Consider the following 17,456-nt stretch of genomic DNA (forward strand, 5'->3'; position numbering starts at 1 on the left):
TGGCATTTTCTTAATAGCTACTGAGATTGAATATCCTTTCCTGTGCTTTTTTGCCATCTGTATCTCTTCAGTGAGATGTCTGTTCAGTCTTTTGTCCTTTTTGTAACTGGATTGTTTGTATTTTTACGTGAGTTTTGAGAGTTTGTATAACCTAGATACTACTCCTTTGTTAGATATGTGGTTTGCAAATATTGTCTCCTAGTCTGTAGATTGTCTTTTCATTCTCTTAACAGTCTTTCACAGAGAAAAAGTTGTAAATTTTGATGAGGTCTGATTTATCAGTTTTTCCTTTTGTGGTTTGTGCTTTTGGTGTCATATGTGAGAACTCTTCACCTAGCCCTGGGTTGAAAAGATTTTTCTCCTGTGTTTTCTTCAAAAAAAGGTTCATAGCTTTGTTTTGCATTTACATCAGTGGTGTGTTTGAATTACTTTTTGTAGAAGGTGTGAGGTTTGGATGGAGGTTCATTTCTTTGCCTGTAGATGTCCAGTTGGTTCAGCACCATTGTACCCCTTCCACTGAGTGGCTTCTCTGCCTTTGTGAAACATCACTTGACTACACGTGGGCAGGTCTGTTTCTGGGTTCTTTATTATGTTCTGTCATCTACATGTCTTTCCTTCCCCCAACACCACATTGTCTGGAATACTACATAATAAGACTTACCATAGAACAGACTGAGTCCTCTCACTTTCCTCTTCATTTTCAAGATTGTTTTAGCTATTCTACTGTGCCTTTCCATAGACGTTTTGGAATAAGCTTGTCTGTTTCTACAAAAAGTCTCCCTGTGATTTTGATGGGAACCGTGTTCAACCTGTGGATCAGTTTGTGGAGAACCGATCCTTTGCCGTGTTGTCTTCCGATCCTGAACACAGTATGTGTCTCCGTTTATTTGGGCTGTCTTTGATTTCTTTAATCAGCTTTGTGTTGTTTTCAGCATACAGATCCTGTGCATGTTTTGTTGGATTTACCCCCAAGTATTTAATTTTATTTGGAGTGATTGTAAATCACATTGCATTTTAAATTTCGGTTTCCACATCTTCTTTACTAGTATGTAGAAATGCGATTGATTTTTGTGTGTTGATCTTGCATCCTGTGACTGCTGAATTCACTAATTAGTTCTAGGAGTTGTTTTTGGTTTTGTTTTTTGTCCTTACTCTGGGATTTTCTACTTAGACAGTCCTGTCATTTGCAGATAAGGTGGGGGATGGTGGTGGAGGAAGGGGGGCGGTGGTGGAAGGGAGCAGGAGCCCATACTCCACAGGTGGGGAAGGAAACACTTCCCTGGGCTGCCTCGTTTTTTTAAAGCTGTCTGTTTATTAAGGACACCCCCTGTCCCCCACTCTCTCTCCTTAGGAGATCGTATCATGTTTTGCGGTAAAGGAGTTTCTACTCCACAAGCGATACAGTCATAAGAGAAGGACTGTTTATATGTTGGTTTCCATGGACCAGGCCTGGTTCTGAGCTCTTTGCATGTAATTACTCCTTTAATAGGAAGCAGCTGTCTTGAAGGATGTCTTTGCAGAGGCATTAGGGTGGACAGAAGCGGTGAAAAGCTTAGGAGGCTATGACAGCCTCCTGCACATGTCTCACTGCACAGCTATTTTCCTGGGGACCGCAGCTTCTCTTGGTGACTTCAGTACTTTTGTTTGGTGACCTCAGTGATTTTACTAGTATGAACTATACATTTGCAGGAAATGTGTGGTATTTAAAATGTTTTAATTTTCATTGCATATTGGGGCCAAGGTTATTTTCTTTAGAAATACCCGTTGGATTTAATACTATAGATCACTGAGTAGATGTCAGCACTTAATCTGTATGTAGGAGATGACTTCTAACATTAATTCTAAAGGTTTTACTGACCTGGTCTGGTAGAAGATAATGAAAATTTTTCTTAATATTTAATGGTTATTCTTAAATAAATCTTTATGCTAATATTAAAGTAATTAATGCCAGATGCTGTTTGAACGTTTCTCCTTTGAAGGCCGTGCTGGACGAGTGTCTAAAGGTTACTGTTATAGACTGATACACAAGGATTTCTGGGACAACTCCATTCCTGACCATGTGGTTCCGGAGATGTTGGTAATACACTCTGGTCATTTTCAAAGTTTATTTTTCATAGACAAGAGTTTTACTGAACAGTCTAAGTAATACAGTTTTAAGTGTTATGTGATTTTGATTCCAGAAAGATCATTGTGTGACCAAACTAGTCTTTAACCACAGTAGCAGTATTAAGCACGTACCCTTTATTAAGCACCAGGTACTCTGCCGGGGGCTCCCCACACATTTTAAGTGTTTCCTGAGAGCAGTGCTTCCTGGTGTCTCTTGGCTCCATAATAGGATGGTCCTTAAATGCTGCTGCTCTCTGTTTCCTTTTATGAGTCATAATTGTGGATCTGGCTTTTCTGTCCTCTTTCTGTCTCTTGCTCTCTCCCCTTCTTTCTGTCCCTCCTGTTTCTGCCCACTCTTTCTCTCCTTTCTCCCTCGTCCGCTCTTCGCTGCTTCATCTTTCTCTTCTTTCCTCTCTCCCCAGTCTCTCTCCCCCTTCTCTCTCTCTCTCTCTCCTTTCTCCTTCTCTTCCTCTTTCTCAATCCTCTAGTTTTCTTCCTCTTTCTCTCCTCCTCTTTTCTGCTTCTCTCTCTCTAAAGTACTGCTCATGGGAATGGGTTAATTGATTTAGTTATTTTATTATTTCTAAATTTAAGTTCTGTTCTTTCAGCGTTGTCCATTAGGAAGCACAATATTGAAAGTGAAGTTACTTGACATGGGCGAACCAAGAGCTCTGTTGGCCACTGCCCTTTCTCCGCCTAGTCTGAGTGACATTGAACGTACCATCCTTCTACTAAAGGAGGTAGGCCTGTCTGATATTTTCCAGTATTGGCAAAAGCCAAGATTTTTTGGGTAAATTTTAAAACTTTTAAAATGTGGGTATCTTTAAGGTATTTTGACTGTTGTAAATGATCAGCATTTGCTTGAAAAAGCATGTATAATTATGACTAATTGTTGATTCCAGAGTCCATACATGTTGTTTATACCAGCTTTGTTAGCTGTCTTGCTGAAACTTCTGCTCTCGGACGTCTGCATTGCTTCTCCCCACGCCACCTCCCTTCCCCGCTTGCTGTTTGTTGGCACAGTTGAGCAGTCCTGGGATGAGAAACAGCATCAATATACTTAATGGTTATTCTTAAATATATCTTTATGCGAATGTTAAAGTAGTTAATGCCAGATGGTGTTTGAATGTTTCTCCTTGGAAGGCGGTGCTGGACTACTGTCTGAAGTGTGCTGTTCTGGGACGACTCCACCCTGAGCATGTTCTCCTGCTGTTGCTCCCTCAGTCTTCTCCTCACTTTCCCTTGAATGCTGTTCCTCACCCTCATTCTAGCTTTTTCCTTTTGTTGCTGGAAACTCTGCTCTGCCTACTTTGAATTCTACACCCGACTTGTGCTCGGCTCCTGCTATTTGCAGCCAGTGCCTGGCACACGATGCATGCTGGTCTACATACTGTTGGTTGGGGTGGTGGACCTTCTGCTTCTGCCCTTGAGATTGGGGTGCCTCGTGTTTTACCTTTATTTTGACACCTGCGTGGGTTTCCTCGAAATACACTTTGTCAGGTTAAGGAAGTCTTTTTCCATACACAGTTTAATACATTTTGTTGTGAGTGACCATCGTGGTATTGCAGTTGGATCTTTGGTTTAGTATTGCGCATGCCGTATTTGTTATTGTGAGTTAAGTAGACCTTTGTGGAGGTATCTTTGAGGGTTATCTACAGTAGCATCATTTTTAAAAAATACTAGAATGTGTTTTAAAATCCCAAAAAGCAAATTAAAAAAAATTTTTTGGTAGCATCAATCTTTCATAAGTCGACTTAGATGTCTTTTAGAACTTTAGTCACCAAAATTTGGTCTTCATTTCCTCTATTAGACTCCCTGATTTAAGGGAAAAAAGAGTTGAATAAATCAGCACTTGCTAATAGTACCATTTATTTTCTAAAGGTTGGAGCACTTGCAGTGAGCGGGCAGAGAGAAGATGAAAACCCCCATGATGGTGAACTGACCTTCTTAGGAAGAGTTTTAGCCCAGCTTCCTGTTAATCAGCAGCTTGGCAAACTCATTGTCCTCGGACATGTGTTTGGATGTCTAGATGAATGTCTGATCATAGGTAAGTGTGACAACAAAGAAAGAGCAGTGGAAAGCTGTGGTAATGCCCCTCTGATAATCTCACGTTCTCTTCTTTTTTTCTGTTGTTAGCTGCAGCTCTTTCTTTGAAGAATTTTTTTGCAATGCCTTTTAGGCAGCATCTCGATGGATATAGGTATTTAACATTCATATTTTAAAAAGTCACTTTATTTTAATGGTAGTGAGTGACACTCTTTGTTGTCTGTTTATAGGAACAAGGTGAATTTCTCTGGCAATAGTAAGAGTGACTGTATTGCACTTATTGAGGCATTTAAAGTAAGTTTTCTCCGTGCCAGCTACGAATGCAGCTACCGCAGATTGTTAGTACAGTTTCGTACCATACACCTTTCTCTAGGGAAAGTATTGTTAGGGTAATTGACGTCCAACATCAAATAAACTGTGTTGGAATGAGTAGATGGGGCTGGGAGTCCAGTTTTATGAAGTTGATTGAAAAACTTGAATTTGTAAATTTTCTGTGGCAAAATGTGTTGAAATTGGACTTAAGAAATTTAGTTAGCGGGGCTGGCCCCGTGTCCGAGTGGTTAAGTTCGTGCCCTCCGCTGTAGGCGGCCCAGTGTTTTGTCGGTTCGAATCCTGGGCCCGGACATGGCACTGCTCATCAGACCATGCTGAGGTAGCGTCCCACATGCCACAACTAGAAGGACCCACAACGAAGAATATACAACTATGTACCGGGGGGCTTTGGGGAGAAAAAGGAAAAAAAAATAAAATTAAAAAAAAAAAAAATTTAGTTAGCCAGTGAAGTCTTTTGACACTCTGGGTCATTTGTTTTTAGACTTGGCAGACCTGCAGACAGAGAGGAGAGCTGCGGCATCCAAAGGTTGGTTAGCTGTTTCTAGACACTGCGGGAAGATTCCCGAGGCTTCTCCAGCAGCCTGATTGTGGCGTGTGGAACATGATAGCGCTAAGCCTGAGCTGAGGGCCCTGCAGACAGTCCTCAGAGGACTGCCCTCAGAGAGTGGCAGGCCATAACAGTGATGGGCTAGTCCTTGGCAACGGCTTGCATGCCTGCCTTTTGCTGTAGTCGCTTTCCAGAGCCCACTCCCCGGGTCTGCTGCTTGTACAGCCTTGCGTAGTGTGGTCCTCCTGTAGTGTCAGAGCCTGTCCAGCCGGGAGTGCTCAGTGCCTGTGCAGATGTGCCTGCAGGTGTTGGTTCAAAACTGAGAACCCTGAAGCCTCTGCTTTTCCTGTTTTTGGCTAAGTTGTAGATAATATTATGGGCTTAAAAGAACTCAACCTGTTAGCCTTAATTTTTTTTTGGTCAGATTTTGTTGTTGTTCTAAACTGATTGGCTTCAAAAGACTGCTGATAGGTCTGTGTGTTTAAATGTGCCGTGCCTAGATGCATTCTTAAAATAACTGTGAGTTACCCATTAAAGCTACCTTTTAAACAGTCAGCCATTTTATTTTTCTTGCTGGTATATATTGTTTTGATATATATTTTTGGGTGAGATATATATATTATAGTAGCCAAATTAGCTCTGGATTGTTCCATTAATATTGAATATTATACTTTTATGTATTTAAAGGATGAGCTTGACTGGGGATGGTTAAATTACATTCAAATCAAGAGAATTAGAGAGGTAAGTTGTAAATTCTTTGGATGCAAATAGAGATGACTTATGAAATGTTTATCAAGCACCAACAATACACAGGGTAGTAATGAGTATTACAATAAGTACATCTTCCACTTCCAGCTTTAGTAGAATTTATATATTTATAATATTATCTATATAATGATTTATAAATGTATTTATAGTTTATGATATATGATACATAAACATAATTTATATTATGTATAATTATATATTTTAATATAATATATAATTATATACAATTTTAAATAATATTCTTTTTTTAATTGAGGTAACATTGATTTATAACATTGTATAAATTTTATCATTATATTTCACCTTCTGTACAGATGACGTCATATTCACCAGCAAAAGTCTAGCTGCCATTTGTCATCATACATATGTACCCCATTACCCCCTTTGCCCTCCCCCATCCCCTTCCCCTCTGGTAACCACCAGTCTGTTCTCTGTATGTATATGTGTGTTTGTTTATCTTCCACATATGAGTGAAATCATACGGTGTTTGTCTGCCTCTGTCTGACTTATCTTGCTTAGCATAGTACCCTCAAGGACCATCTATGTTGTTGCAAATGGCAAAATTTTGTCTTTTTTTTATGGCTGAGTAGAATTCCGTTACATACACCACATCTTCTTTATCCATTCATCCATTGATGGGCATTTAGGTTGTTTCCAAGTCTTGGCTATTGTGAATAATGCTGCAGTGAACATAGGGGTGCATAGATCTTTTCAAATTAGTATTTTCATGTTCTTTGGATAAGCACCCAGCAGTGGAATTGCTGGATCTTATGGTAGTCCTTTTCTTTTTTCTTTGCTGAGGAAGATTAGCCCTGAGCTAACATCTGCTGCCAATCCTCCTCTTTTTGCTGAGGAAGACTGGGCCTGAGCTCACATCTGTGCCCATCTTCCTCTGCTTTATATGTGGGACACCTACCACAGCATGGCTGGCCAGGCGGTGCCATGTCTACACCGGGGATCTGAACTGGTGAACCTCTGGGCCGCTGAAGCAGAATGTGCGCACTTAACTGCTGCACCACTGGGCCAGCCCCCACAACTGATTTTCTATATATAAAATCATGTCATCTGCAAATAGTAACAGTTTCACTTCTTCCTTTCCAATTTGGATCCCTTTTATTTGTTTTTCTTGCCTAGTTGCTCTGGCTAGGGCTTCCAGTACTGTGTTGAATAAGAGGGGTCAGAGTGGGCATCTTCACTTGTTCCTGTTCTTAGAGGAATACCTTTCAGTTTTGCACCATTGAATATGATGTTAGCTGTGGTTTTGTCTTATATGGTCTTTATTATGTTGAGGCACTTTCCTTCTATACCTATTTTATTGAGAGTTTTTATTATAAATGGATGCTGAGTCTTATTAAATGCTTTCTCTGCTTGTATTAAGATGATCATGTGATTTTTATTCTTCATTTTGTTAATATGGTGCATGGTGTTGATTGATTTGTGGATGTTGATCCATCCTTGCATCCCTGGAATAAATCTCACTTGTTGTAGTGTATGCTCCTTTTAATATATTGTATTTTTTTTTAAGGTTTTATTTTTCCTTTTTCTCCCCAAAGCCCCCTGGTACCTAGTTGTGTATTTTTAGTTGTGGGTCCTTCTAGTTGTGGCATGTGGGATGATGCCTCAGCGTGGCTTGATGAGTGGTGCCATGTCTGCACCCAGGATCCGAACTGGCGAAACCCTGGGCCGCCAAAGAGGAGCGTGAGAACTTAACTACTTGGCCATGGGGCCAGCCCCTATTGTTGTATTTGATTTGCTAGTATTTTGTTGAGGATTTTTGCATCTGTGTTCATCAGTGATATTGGCCTGTGATTTTTTGAGTGTGTCATCCTTGTCTGGTTTTGGTATCAGGGTAATGTTGGCTTCATAAAATGAGTTAGGGAGTGTTCCCTCCTGTTTAATTTTTTGGAAAAGTTTGAGAAGGATAGATATTAAATCTTCTTTGAATGCTGTTTGACTGTTTAGAATTCACCAGAGAAGCCATCTGGTTCTCCAGTTTTGTTTTTTGGGAGGTTTTTGGTTACTGTTTCAATCTCCTTACTAGTGATGGATCTATTCAGATTCTCTATTTCTTCTTGATTCAGTTTTGGAAGATTGTATGATTCTAGGAATTTTATCTGTTTCTTGTAGGTTATCCACTTTGTTGGTGTATAGCTTCTCATAGTATTCTGTTACAATCCTCTGTATTTTGGTGGTATGCATTGTAATTTCTCCGGTTTCATTTCTGATTTTGTTTATTCAAGCCTTCTTTTTTTTTTTTTCTTAGTCTGGCTAAGGTTTTGTCAATTTTGCTTGTCTTTTCAAAGAACTAGCTCTTAGTTTCATTGATCCTTTTTACTGTCTTTTTAGTCTCTATTTTATTTATTTCCATTGATTTTTATTTCCTTCCTTCTGCTGATTTTGGGCTTCATTTGTTCTTCTCTTTCTATTTCCTTTAGGTGTATTTTTAGGTTGTTTGAGATTTTTCTTGTTTCTTAGGGTAGGCTTGTATTACTATAAACTTCCCTCTTAGTATTGCTTTTGCTGCATCCCTTAGATTTTGGTATGTTGTGTTTTCATTTTCATTTGTCTCCAGGTATTATTTAATTTCTCCTTTGATTTCTTCATTGATCCAGTAGTTGTTCAGTAGCATGTTGTTTAGTCTCCACATATTTGTGACTTTTCCAGCCTTCTTCTTGTAGTTGATTTCTAGTTTCATACCATTGTTGTCAGAAAAGATGCTTCATATGATTTCAGTCTTCTTAAATTTATTGAGACTTGTTTTGTTTCCCAATATATGGTCTGTCTTTGAGAATGTTCCATGTGCACTTGAGAAGAATGTGTATTCTGCTGCCTTTGGATGGAATATTCTATTTATATCTATTAAGTTTGTCTGGTTTCGTGTTTCATTTAAGGCCTGTGCTTCCTTGTTGACGTTCTGTTGGGTGGTCCATCCGTTGATGTGAGTGGAGTGTTGAAAAGTCCCCTGCTGTTACTGTGTTGCTGTCCATTTCTTCTTTAGGCTCTTAATAATTACTTTATATACTTTGCTCCTATGGTAGGTGCCTATATTAATACATGTTATGTCTTCTTGATGGATTGTCCCCTTTATCATTGTATAATGTCTATCTTTGTCTCTTATCTTTTCTGTCTTGAAGTCTATTTTGTCTGATATGAGTATGGCTACACCTGCTGTCTTTTGGTTGCCATTAGCTTGGAGTATGGTCTTCTATGCCTTCACCCTGAGCCTGTGTTTGTCTTTAGAGCTGAGATGGGTCTCCTGGAGGCAGCATATTTTTGGGTCTTTTGATTTAATCCATCCTGCCACACTGTGTCTTTTCTTCTTAAGCGGCATATGCAGGAAGGACTTTCTTTTTTTTTTTTTTTTGCAGGGCAAGATTCACCCTAAGCTACCATCTGTTGCCAGTTTTCCTCCGTTTTTTTCCTTCTTTTACCCCGGTGTCCCTGCCGCACCCCCCGCCCCTGGCCAAAGCCCCAGAACATAGTTGTGTATAGTTGTAAGTTCTGGTTCATGAGTGGCGTGGTTCTGCACCCAGGAACTGAATGTGGGCCACCAAAGTGGAGCGCGCTGAACTTTAACTGGTAGGCCATCAGGGCTGACTCCACTCTGTGTCTTTTGATTGGTGAAATCAATGCATTTACATTTAGGATGATTATTGGTATATGAGGGCTTAATACTGCCATTTTATCTTTTGTTTTCTGGTTGCTTTGTATTTCTCTTGTTCCTTTTTCCTTGTGTTTCTGTCTGCCATTTCACTTTGGTGGGTTTCTGTGATATGTTTCTCGGTTTCCTCTTTTTTTTTTTTTTTAAAATGTTTTTTCACTCTGCTCTGAGTTTCTGTTTTGTGGTTGCTGTGTGGTTTATATAAAACGTCTCATAGGTGAGATAGTCTTTTTTCTGCTGATAGCCCCTTATCTCCATTTGCCTGTGCAGATTCCTCTCCCCTTCTGTGTTTCTGTTGTCACCAGTTATCCCTTTTTGTATTGTGGATTCATTACCAAATTGACGTGGCTGTATTTATTTTAATGTTTCCTTTCCTTTTAACCTTTATGTTATAATTAAGTGTATACTATCCTGTTCTGATACAGATTTACAATTTCCTGATTCTGTCTATCTGTTTATCACCTCGCTCAAAGCTTTGTATGCCTTTGCCTTTTTGTTTCAGATAGGAGAGCTCCTTTCAACATATCTTGTAAGGCAGGTCTATATTTATATATTTATGGTTTCAAAAGTGATCACATCATCTTCTCATTCTGAATATTGTGTACTTGTATTCTCTCTTTGGTTCTTGATTAGATTTGTGTTCGGGGGGTCCCAAGACCACCTTTAGGTTCAGTGATTGACTAGGATTCACAGAATTCAGAAAAGCTGTTATGCTCCTGGTTATGGTTTATACAGCTAAAGGATACAGATTACAGTTGACAAGGGAAAAGGTACGTGAGAGAGGTGCAGAAGAGACAGGGTGTAAGCTTTCACCTTGTCTCCTTCCAGTGGAGTCTAACAGGTGCGAAGAATTCCCCCAGCAACGATATGTGACAGCAGGCGTGAAGTATTGCCAGGCAGGAGGCTTACCCAAGCCTTGGTGTCAGAGTTTTATTGAGGGTTGGTTACATAGTCAGGGGTACATGTGTGGCTGACCTTAGTCACTTAGTTTTAACCCCTCCAGAGGTCACATCAATATTGCATGGCCCGAGGCCCCCACCATACGTAGATCACATTGCCACCATAAGCTATTTCTCATGACCAAGGCCTCAGGTAAACAAAGACACTCTTATGATTCAAGATATTCCAAGGGCTTAGAGGTGACCTTCCAGAAATCAAATCTTTCTTTGGAAGGTGCAGGGTGTGGACAGCCCAGGCCTGCTGAATTAGTCTTTTACTGCATGATTTGCAAGATGCTTAATCTGTTTTATTTTATTTTCAGAGAACTTACTCTTGGTTTGATTTGTTATTTTACTGTGTAGGTGTTTTTTTTCGGGGGGGGGGAATTGATTGAGTTTTGCTTTTTCCTATTAATTTAGTTCTTCTCTGTCTCTTGGTTTACTTTTTTAGTCTTGCTGAGATGAGAATTTAATTCATTAATACTTTAAATCTTTTAAATAAAGGCATTTAAAGCTGTGAATTTTCTTGTGTGTACAGTTTGGGCCACATCCCATTGATTTTTGACGTGTAGGGATCTCGTTGTTATCCCTGTCTGTAACTTTTTTTTACTGTTGGTTTCCTCCTTGACTCGAGAGTTTTTTGTTTTCTTTTTTTTTTTTTGGAGGAAGATTAGCCCTGAGCTAACTACTGCCAGTCCTCCTCCTTTTTGCTGAGGAAGCCTGGCCCTGAGCTAACATCTGTGCCCATCTTCCTCTACTTTATATATGGGACGCCTACCACAGCATGGCATGCCAAGTGGTGCCATGTCCGCACCCGGGATCCGAACCAGTGAACCCTGGGCTGCTGAGAAGGGGAGCATGCAAACTTAACCGCTGTACCACCGGGCCAGCCCCTCGAGAGTTTTTTGGAAGAGTATTTGAGTTCTCAGGTAGAAAGAAATATTTTTGGATAACTTGTTTTGTTGTTAATTTCTAATTATATCTCATTTTGGTCAGAGAAAGTGACTTACATAATTTTAAATTGATTTCTGATTAGAGAACTTACCTGGACCAAAGTCTTATAGAAAAGATAGCAGTCATATGGAAATGAATAGGCTAATGTGCCCGTGGACTGGGCCCTTCCTTCCCTGTCCCCAGGCTTTTCTGTCCTCCTCACAGTGCCTGGCTGTTAAGGTTTTCTGTCCTTCCAGTTCTTTTTACTTGTGTTTTTCCAGTTATGTTCACCTGTGGTTTGTGTGGTTTTTTACTTTTTGTAATTTATTGAGATAATTTTGTGGTAAGTTAATTTATGATGAGTTCATAGGTATTTGGAATGTGTATTCTCATATGTGTGTACATTTGAAGTTGGGTATTCTGTGTGAATGATTTTTATTGCAACTGGGTGTTTGTTTTGTTCAGGGCGACTGTTTATCCTAAGGTCATTTGGCTTATTTTTAATCACAAAAGCAGTACATGTTCCTGGCAGAGGTTTTGGAAGTGTTTAAAGGACTTAAGGCAAAGGATGTGGTCATGGTCACCTCTTCTGATACCCATAGGTGATTGTGGTGGGTGTTTGCGGGGCTTTCAACAGGGGTCGTTGTGTGTTTATAAATTGGGATCATGAAGCATATACGGTTTTGTGTCCTGGTATTTTCTGTTAGTATTGTATTGAGCATCCTTTCCATTCTTTATTAATTTTTAATAGATGATTCTTAATAGCTGCTGTGTTTCATCCCATAGATGTATTAATACTTTTCCCATTGTGCACTTGTTTTCCAGTGTTTTCACTATTTGAATAACATGTGTTTTGAGACATCGTATTTCAATGTTTTTCTTAGGTGGCTGAATTGTATGAAGAATTGAAGAATAGAATCTCACAGTTCAACATGCATGTTGATTCTCGACGGCCTGTCATGGACCAAGAGTATATCTATAAGCAGAGATTCATCCTTCAGGTGTGTGGGAGTTTCCTGGATATCTTTTCCTGGTTTTTCTGCTTATTAGGTCTTGTGGTTGAGAAAGTAATTACTCCTCCTTTCTGATACAAATCGTGCCTTAAAGGAGATTTTAAGTCCACAATGTTCATATTGCTTTTGGGAACCAGGAAAAACTCAAGTTTTGCATAGTTTAGGTTTTCCGTGTCATTGAGTTGATGATCCAGACCTGTTTCTATTCTCCAGAGGAGTGTTCCTCTGGAGTACCAACTGTTACTACTGCTTCAGGAGAAGTTCTTTTGTTTTAACTTTTAGGAAAATAAAAATACTCTTAATGTTATTCAATGTATGTAGCTATTCCTTTACACTGAAAATATTATTTTAAATTTGGGGTCATTTAACATGATCAGATTAGCTTGTTGGATAGAACCTTAGAGGAATTGTGTGAGGGAAGTGTAGCCTGAAAGGTGGCTAATGCTTCCGATGTAGGGGTTCAGAGGAGGATTGGGTTCTAGGTAGTTGCCCGCAAACTGGGTGATGCTGGAAAACGGAGTGTTTTTCTGGGTGTCAGGTTGCTTTCAGTCTGGGAGAGTTTCAGATGGGTGTATTTGTATTGAAGAGGAGACTTTGCAGAGTGCTTTTTAGAAGTGAATGTCGGATGAGGGCCTGCTGCTCCAGATCTGAGTGTCCAAACTGGAATTTTACCTAGGTATCTGGGAAAGTGCCTGACGCATAGAAGTAAGTATGTTGGGGAGAAGGCAGAAAAAGTTGGCCAACCTCTGGGGCTGTGTGTGTATTATCATCTGTATCCTTGTTCAACTCACCACTGTTTCCTAAACCTCATTTTGAGAAGTACTCAAGCTCCTTTGAAGAAAGACCATGTATAAAGTGTTTCTATTATGGTGAAATAACCAGAATTGTGACTTTCTGCTTGATTGGTAACAGGTGTGTTTTTTTTCCGTAAGCTCTTTGTTTTACATTATAGATGTCATATCCGTCTTGGATGAGATAGAATATTGGTGAGACAAACTGATAAAATAATGCTGTTACTTTATGAAAATAAGTTTCTCTTCCAGGTTGTACTGGCAGGTGCTTTTTATCCAAACTACTTTACTTTTGGGCCACCTGATGAAGAGATGGCAGTGAGGGAGCTGGCCGGCAAAGACCCGAAGACGACCGTCGTGGTAGGTGGAGAGGAGCAGCAGCCCTCCCTGGGGAGGGAGGGGCCCTGCTTTTCAAATGGAGGTTCAATTCTGTGTGCTAACAGATTTTGTTTCTCCTGTTGTTTCTTTTTTTTTAGTACCAAGTGGATTTTTCCCTGAAAGCAAATATTGTGGCTTCTTTGCCCTTTTCATGTGCATCTTTTTGCTCCTCAGTCTTGCTTCCTTTTGTAGACCCAGCCTTAAAAGAAAGTTATGTATTCATGTCTAATGCTGACTGATCATGTGCCATTTTGAAGGATTTAAGGCACTTCTCCATAAGTTTAAGAACATTTAGTTAACAACTTCATTTTACATGAAGTAAAATATTATTGGTTGGCAACTTAGTGCTGCGATTTAAACTGTGGTCCCCAGTCTTGAATGCCCAACAGAATTCCCTTGAGAGTGTTTGTTTATTTTTATATTCAGATTTGAGAGCTCCATGCCACAGAATCTGAACTAGAAGGTATGGGCTGGTGATTAGCATTTAAGTAGCGTGTGCTTTGGGAGAATCTGATAGCAGCCACAGGCGCTGACCAGATCACCCTCCATGGACCGTTTGTTTAGCTCTGAGCACATGATAACCTCAGGATACGTAGCTGGAATAAAGCCTTTGGGAATTGGACTTTCGTTGGACTCTTGGGTTCATGATTCGCCTACATCATTTTTTTCTTTTTTTGAGGAAGATTAGCCCTGAGCTAACTGCTGCCAATCCTCCTCTTTTTGCTGAGGAAGACTGGCCCTGAGCTAACATCTGTGCCCATCTTCCTCTGCTTTATATGTGGGATGCCTACCACAGCGTGGCGTGCCAAGCAGTGCCATGTCCACACCCAGGGTCTGAACCGGTGCGCCCCGGGCCGCCGAAGTGGAATGTGCGCCACTGGGCTGGCCCCTCGCCTGCATCTTAGTAAAGGGAATGTGAAGCCCTTGGCAAAGTTCCTGGCATACAGTGATACATACTCAGTGATTGCCAGCTTTTATTCCTGTTATTGTTGCCATCACCACTATTACTGAAGAAATAAAGAGTTCTCAAGGAGAGGGTCACAGGTTGCTAGAGCTTTATAGAGTTCTTTGAAGAGCGCTAGAAGGGGTCTGTGCTCATGCTGGGGAAGACAGACAGCTGAGATGAGTTTATACCTAGGGAAGGAATCTTAATTTACAAGGTGGTCATTAGCTTTTTGTCCTGTTTGAGAAGTGTGGCTGGGCCCCTGCTCTTGTTGATCATGGGGTGGACCAAGCTTGTTTGGTCGGCTCCCTCTCCCCCTCTGTGGTGTTCTCCCCTCGTGTGCACTAGGGCAGAGCCTGCAGGACGCCTCCTGAGACCTGGAGCTGTGCTGGCCTCCTTCAACCACCAACCGGCCTGTTCCCCGTGCTCTCTGGGGGCTAAAAGTTACCTACTGTGTGCATTATAAAAACGAAGTGATGGCTAGTATTTACTTAGCGCTTGTCTGAGAGGGCCTTTAAGTCCTTTTTAGTCAGTCTTCTGTGGGCTAACCGTTTGAGTTGGGGGTTTGTCACATCCTTATTTCATGACATGGCAGTTGAGTCCTAGGATAGTTCCGTAACTTGCCTAAGACTTTATAAGACAGGATTTGAACTTAGACCTGAGTCCACAGCCCCGGCTTTTCCAGGCACCTTTCGTGGAACTGTGGTGGGCTCTGAGCTAACAGGACCTGCCGCACGGCAGGGGACTCCAGGTTTCCTGCCAGCGCCAGAGCCTGGAACACTACTCGCCCTAAGAGAAGGGGGAGCGCTCCAAGGGTTAGGCGAGATCTGCCCCAGCTCCACTGGGGTTGGCTTCTGGCTCTGGTGATGAGGAGATCCTCCCCTTCTAACGAAGAGCACGTTTTCCTTTAAAGTCCTCATTGTTACATAAGTAGAAGTGCTATGTTTTAAAAAGATGTATTTATCAGCTTGATTATTTTAAGGTAAAATAAAAAGAAACAAATCTTAATTTTTCTGTAATAGACTTTTGAAGTGTTTTAACAGGGGAAGAATTAGCCTTTATTTAACATATATTTATTATTGAAACTTAGTTATAATTGAGTAATTAGTCATTAAATACACTGATCTGGAGTCTGTATCTTAGAGTTACTGAAGATAGTAAACCATGTTATTGTGAACTAAAATAATGTGTAGCAGCTTTAAGCTTATGAACATTATAACCATTTTGTTAGTTCCTGTGTCTGCTCTAATTAATACCATGTCATGTTTACAGTTGAAACACATTCCTCCCTATGGATTTCTCTACTATAAACAACTGCAGTCTCTCTTTAGACAATGTGGTCAAGTCAAATCCATTGTATTTGATGGTTCAAAGTAAGTACTATATTTGTGTAATCAACTGCAATTATGAAAGAGCCATAACGTTTTTAATGTGTACAGGAGCCAATTCTTAAAACTGAGTGCGTGTGGAAGTGGTTCTTCATATGGGCTGCTACAGACAGCTCTTGATGTAGCTTTGCTTTATCTTGTCAGTAGCAATTTATCTTCTCTTTCAACCATGTGACCTCCTAAAGGAACTAACCTGTGTGGTCCGCGGTCTAATGCCAGGAAGCTTTCGTAAGGTAATGTGGTCCTAGGGTTGATGCTCTGAAAGTGCACTTCACTTTAAAGCGTCTGTCCCTAGATTTCCATGGTGAATGCTAGTAATGTGTTACTTTGTAGGCCATAAAAATGCCCTAAAATAGTTTATCTGCCTCTAATTATTTAGAACTTATATGTTCTAAATATTTTTGGAAGACAAATACTTCAAAAACTCAATTATATTTGACCTTATTTTAGTTGCAGATAAGGAACAAATGGCATGTTTTGGAGTATCGCTTTGAGTTTTTATTTCCAAGAGGGAATGTTTATGCACAGAAAAGACTGTATAATTTTTAAATTGATTTTTGATTTTTTAAATTAGAAATTTTTTCGTGTTCTATAAATTTTATTTACAAAGCTTTGTAAATCTAGTAAATAAAAACTTCTACTTTTTCTTTGATTAATGTTTAATAACTGAAGTTGAACATATTAAATTCATTTTCAGTTTGGATTAATTCTTTCAAATGTTTTAAGTTCTTTTTCTATGATTAATATATTGGTTTTCTTTGTAAGCTTGTAAATGCCTCACGTGGCAAATTCATAACCCTAACAAGAAATCTTTCTAAGTACTTTAACAGCTGTTAACAGATTTAGCTAATGAGTCTTACTGTGTCTCAAGTTTTCTTAAATACTCTAATACAAACTGCAGACAGTCATAACTGTGAAGTCACTGTCCAACCATGGGACCACACAGCCAGCTGTTTTCTTGATGGTTGGAAGTCGTTTGCCCTGGCTGGGTTCCAGTTGTGCAGAGATGTTCTCATGACTGATCTGAGTGGCTGGCTGGCTGGGCTCTCACTCAGGCTGCAGCAGCGTCTCTCACTAATCTTTACTCTTGGAGTGGAGTCTGTGTTCCATATTCTTCCTGTCTGGGACCTCTTTCTAGATATTTTAATTATATTTTACTCAATTCCTTGTATTTCTGGCTTTTTGGTGACAATATCAATGTCATGCCTATTACTTGGGGGAAGTAACAGTGTTCTTCTGGTTCTTCTGGTACCACTTCTTGTGTGTCAGATCTTTAAAGGCAAAGAAAGAATGACATAAAATAGTACCTGAAAGAGTAAAGCTGTATTCTCTTGGGGCTCAAGCAGGGCCCACTTGAGTGTGGAGCTGTGTGGGGTGCGGAGGGCACACGGTGAGCAGCTTTCAGCTTAGTGGTAGGGCTGAGAGTAGAATTGGTTCCACGCACATTTGCCTGTCGTGAAATATCATGGCGGGGCCCAGGTGGTCCGAAGTCATTTTCTCTGAGGCTCAGAAGAGGAGCAGGAAGGTTCGCTTGGAACTTGCCAGCAGGTGTCTGAGGTGGGTCTTGGAGAGTAGGAGGCCTGGGGCACGTGGAGGAGGCAGGTGGGGCAG

At 40.3% G+C, this 17,456-nt stretch overlaps 1 protein-coding gene across 3 annotated transcripts in view; it reads left to right on the forward strand.

Annotated features, from left to right (window-relative positions):
* TDRD9 (tudor domain containing 9) overlaps positions 1-17,456 on the forward strand; it is a 129,258-nt gene that overhangs the window by 68,941 nt on the left and 42,861 nt on the right. For all 3 annotated transcript variants that reach the window (XM_044774403.2, XM_070514429.1, XM_070514430.1), the window contains 10 exons: positions 1,980-2,077; positions 2,715-2,846; positions 3,988-4,153; positions 4,243-4,306; positions 4,383-4,446; positions 4,967-5,011; positions 5,720-5,773; positions 12,217-12,333; positions 13,389-13,496; positions 15,730-15,830. In XM_044774403.2, the coding sequence (XP_044630338.1) occupies positions 1,980-2,077; positions 2,715-2,846; positions 3,988-4,153; positions 4,243-4,306; positions 4,383-4,446; positions 4,967-5,011; positions 5,720-5,773; positions 12,217-12,333; positions 13,389-13,496; positions 15,730-15,830 (949 nt within the window). The remainder of the gene's footprint in view (positions 1-1,979; positions 2,078-2,714; positions 2,847-3,987; positions 4,154-4,242; positions 4,307-4,382; positions 4,447-4,966; positions 5,012-5,719; positions 5,774-12,216; positions 12,334-13,388; positions 13,497-15,729; positions 15,831-17,456) is intronic.

Source organism: Equus asinus, chromosome 7, assembly GCF_041296235.1.
Source record: "Equus asinus isolate D_3611 breed Donkey chromosome 7, EquAss-T2T_v2, whole genome shotgun sequence".
Classification (NCBI taxonomy): Eukaryota; Metazoa; Chordata; class Mammalia; order Perissodactyla; family Equidae; genus Equus; species Equus asinus.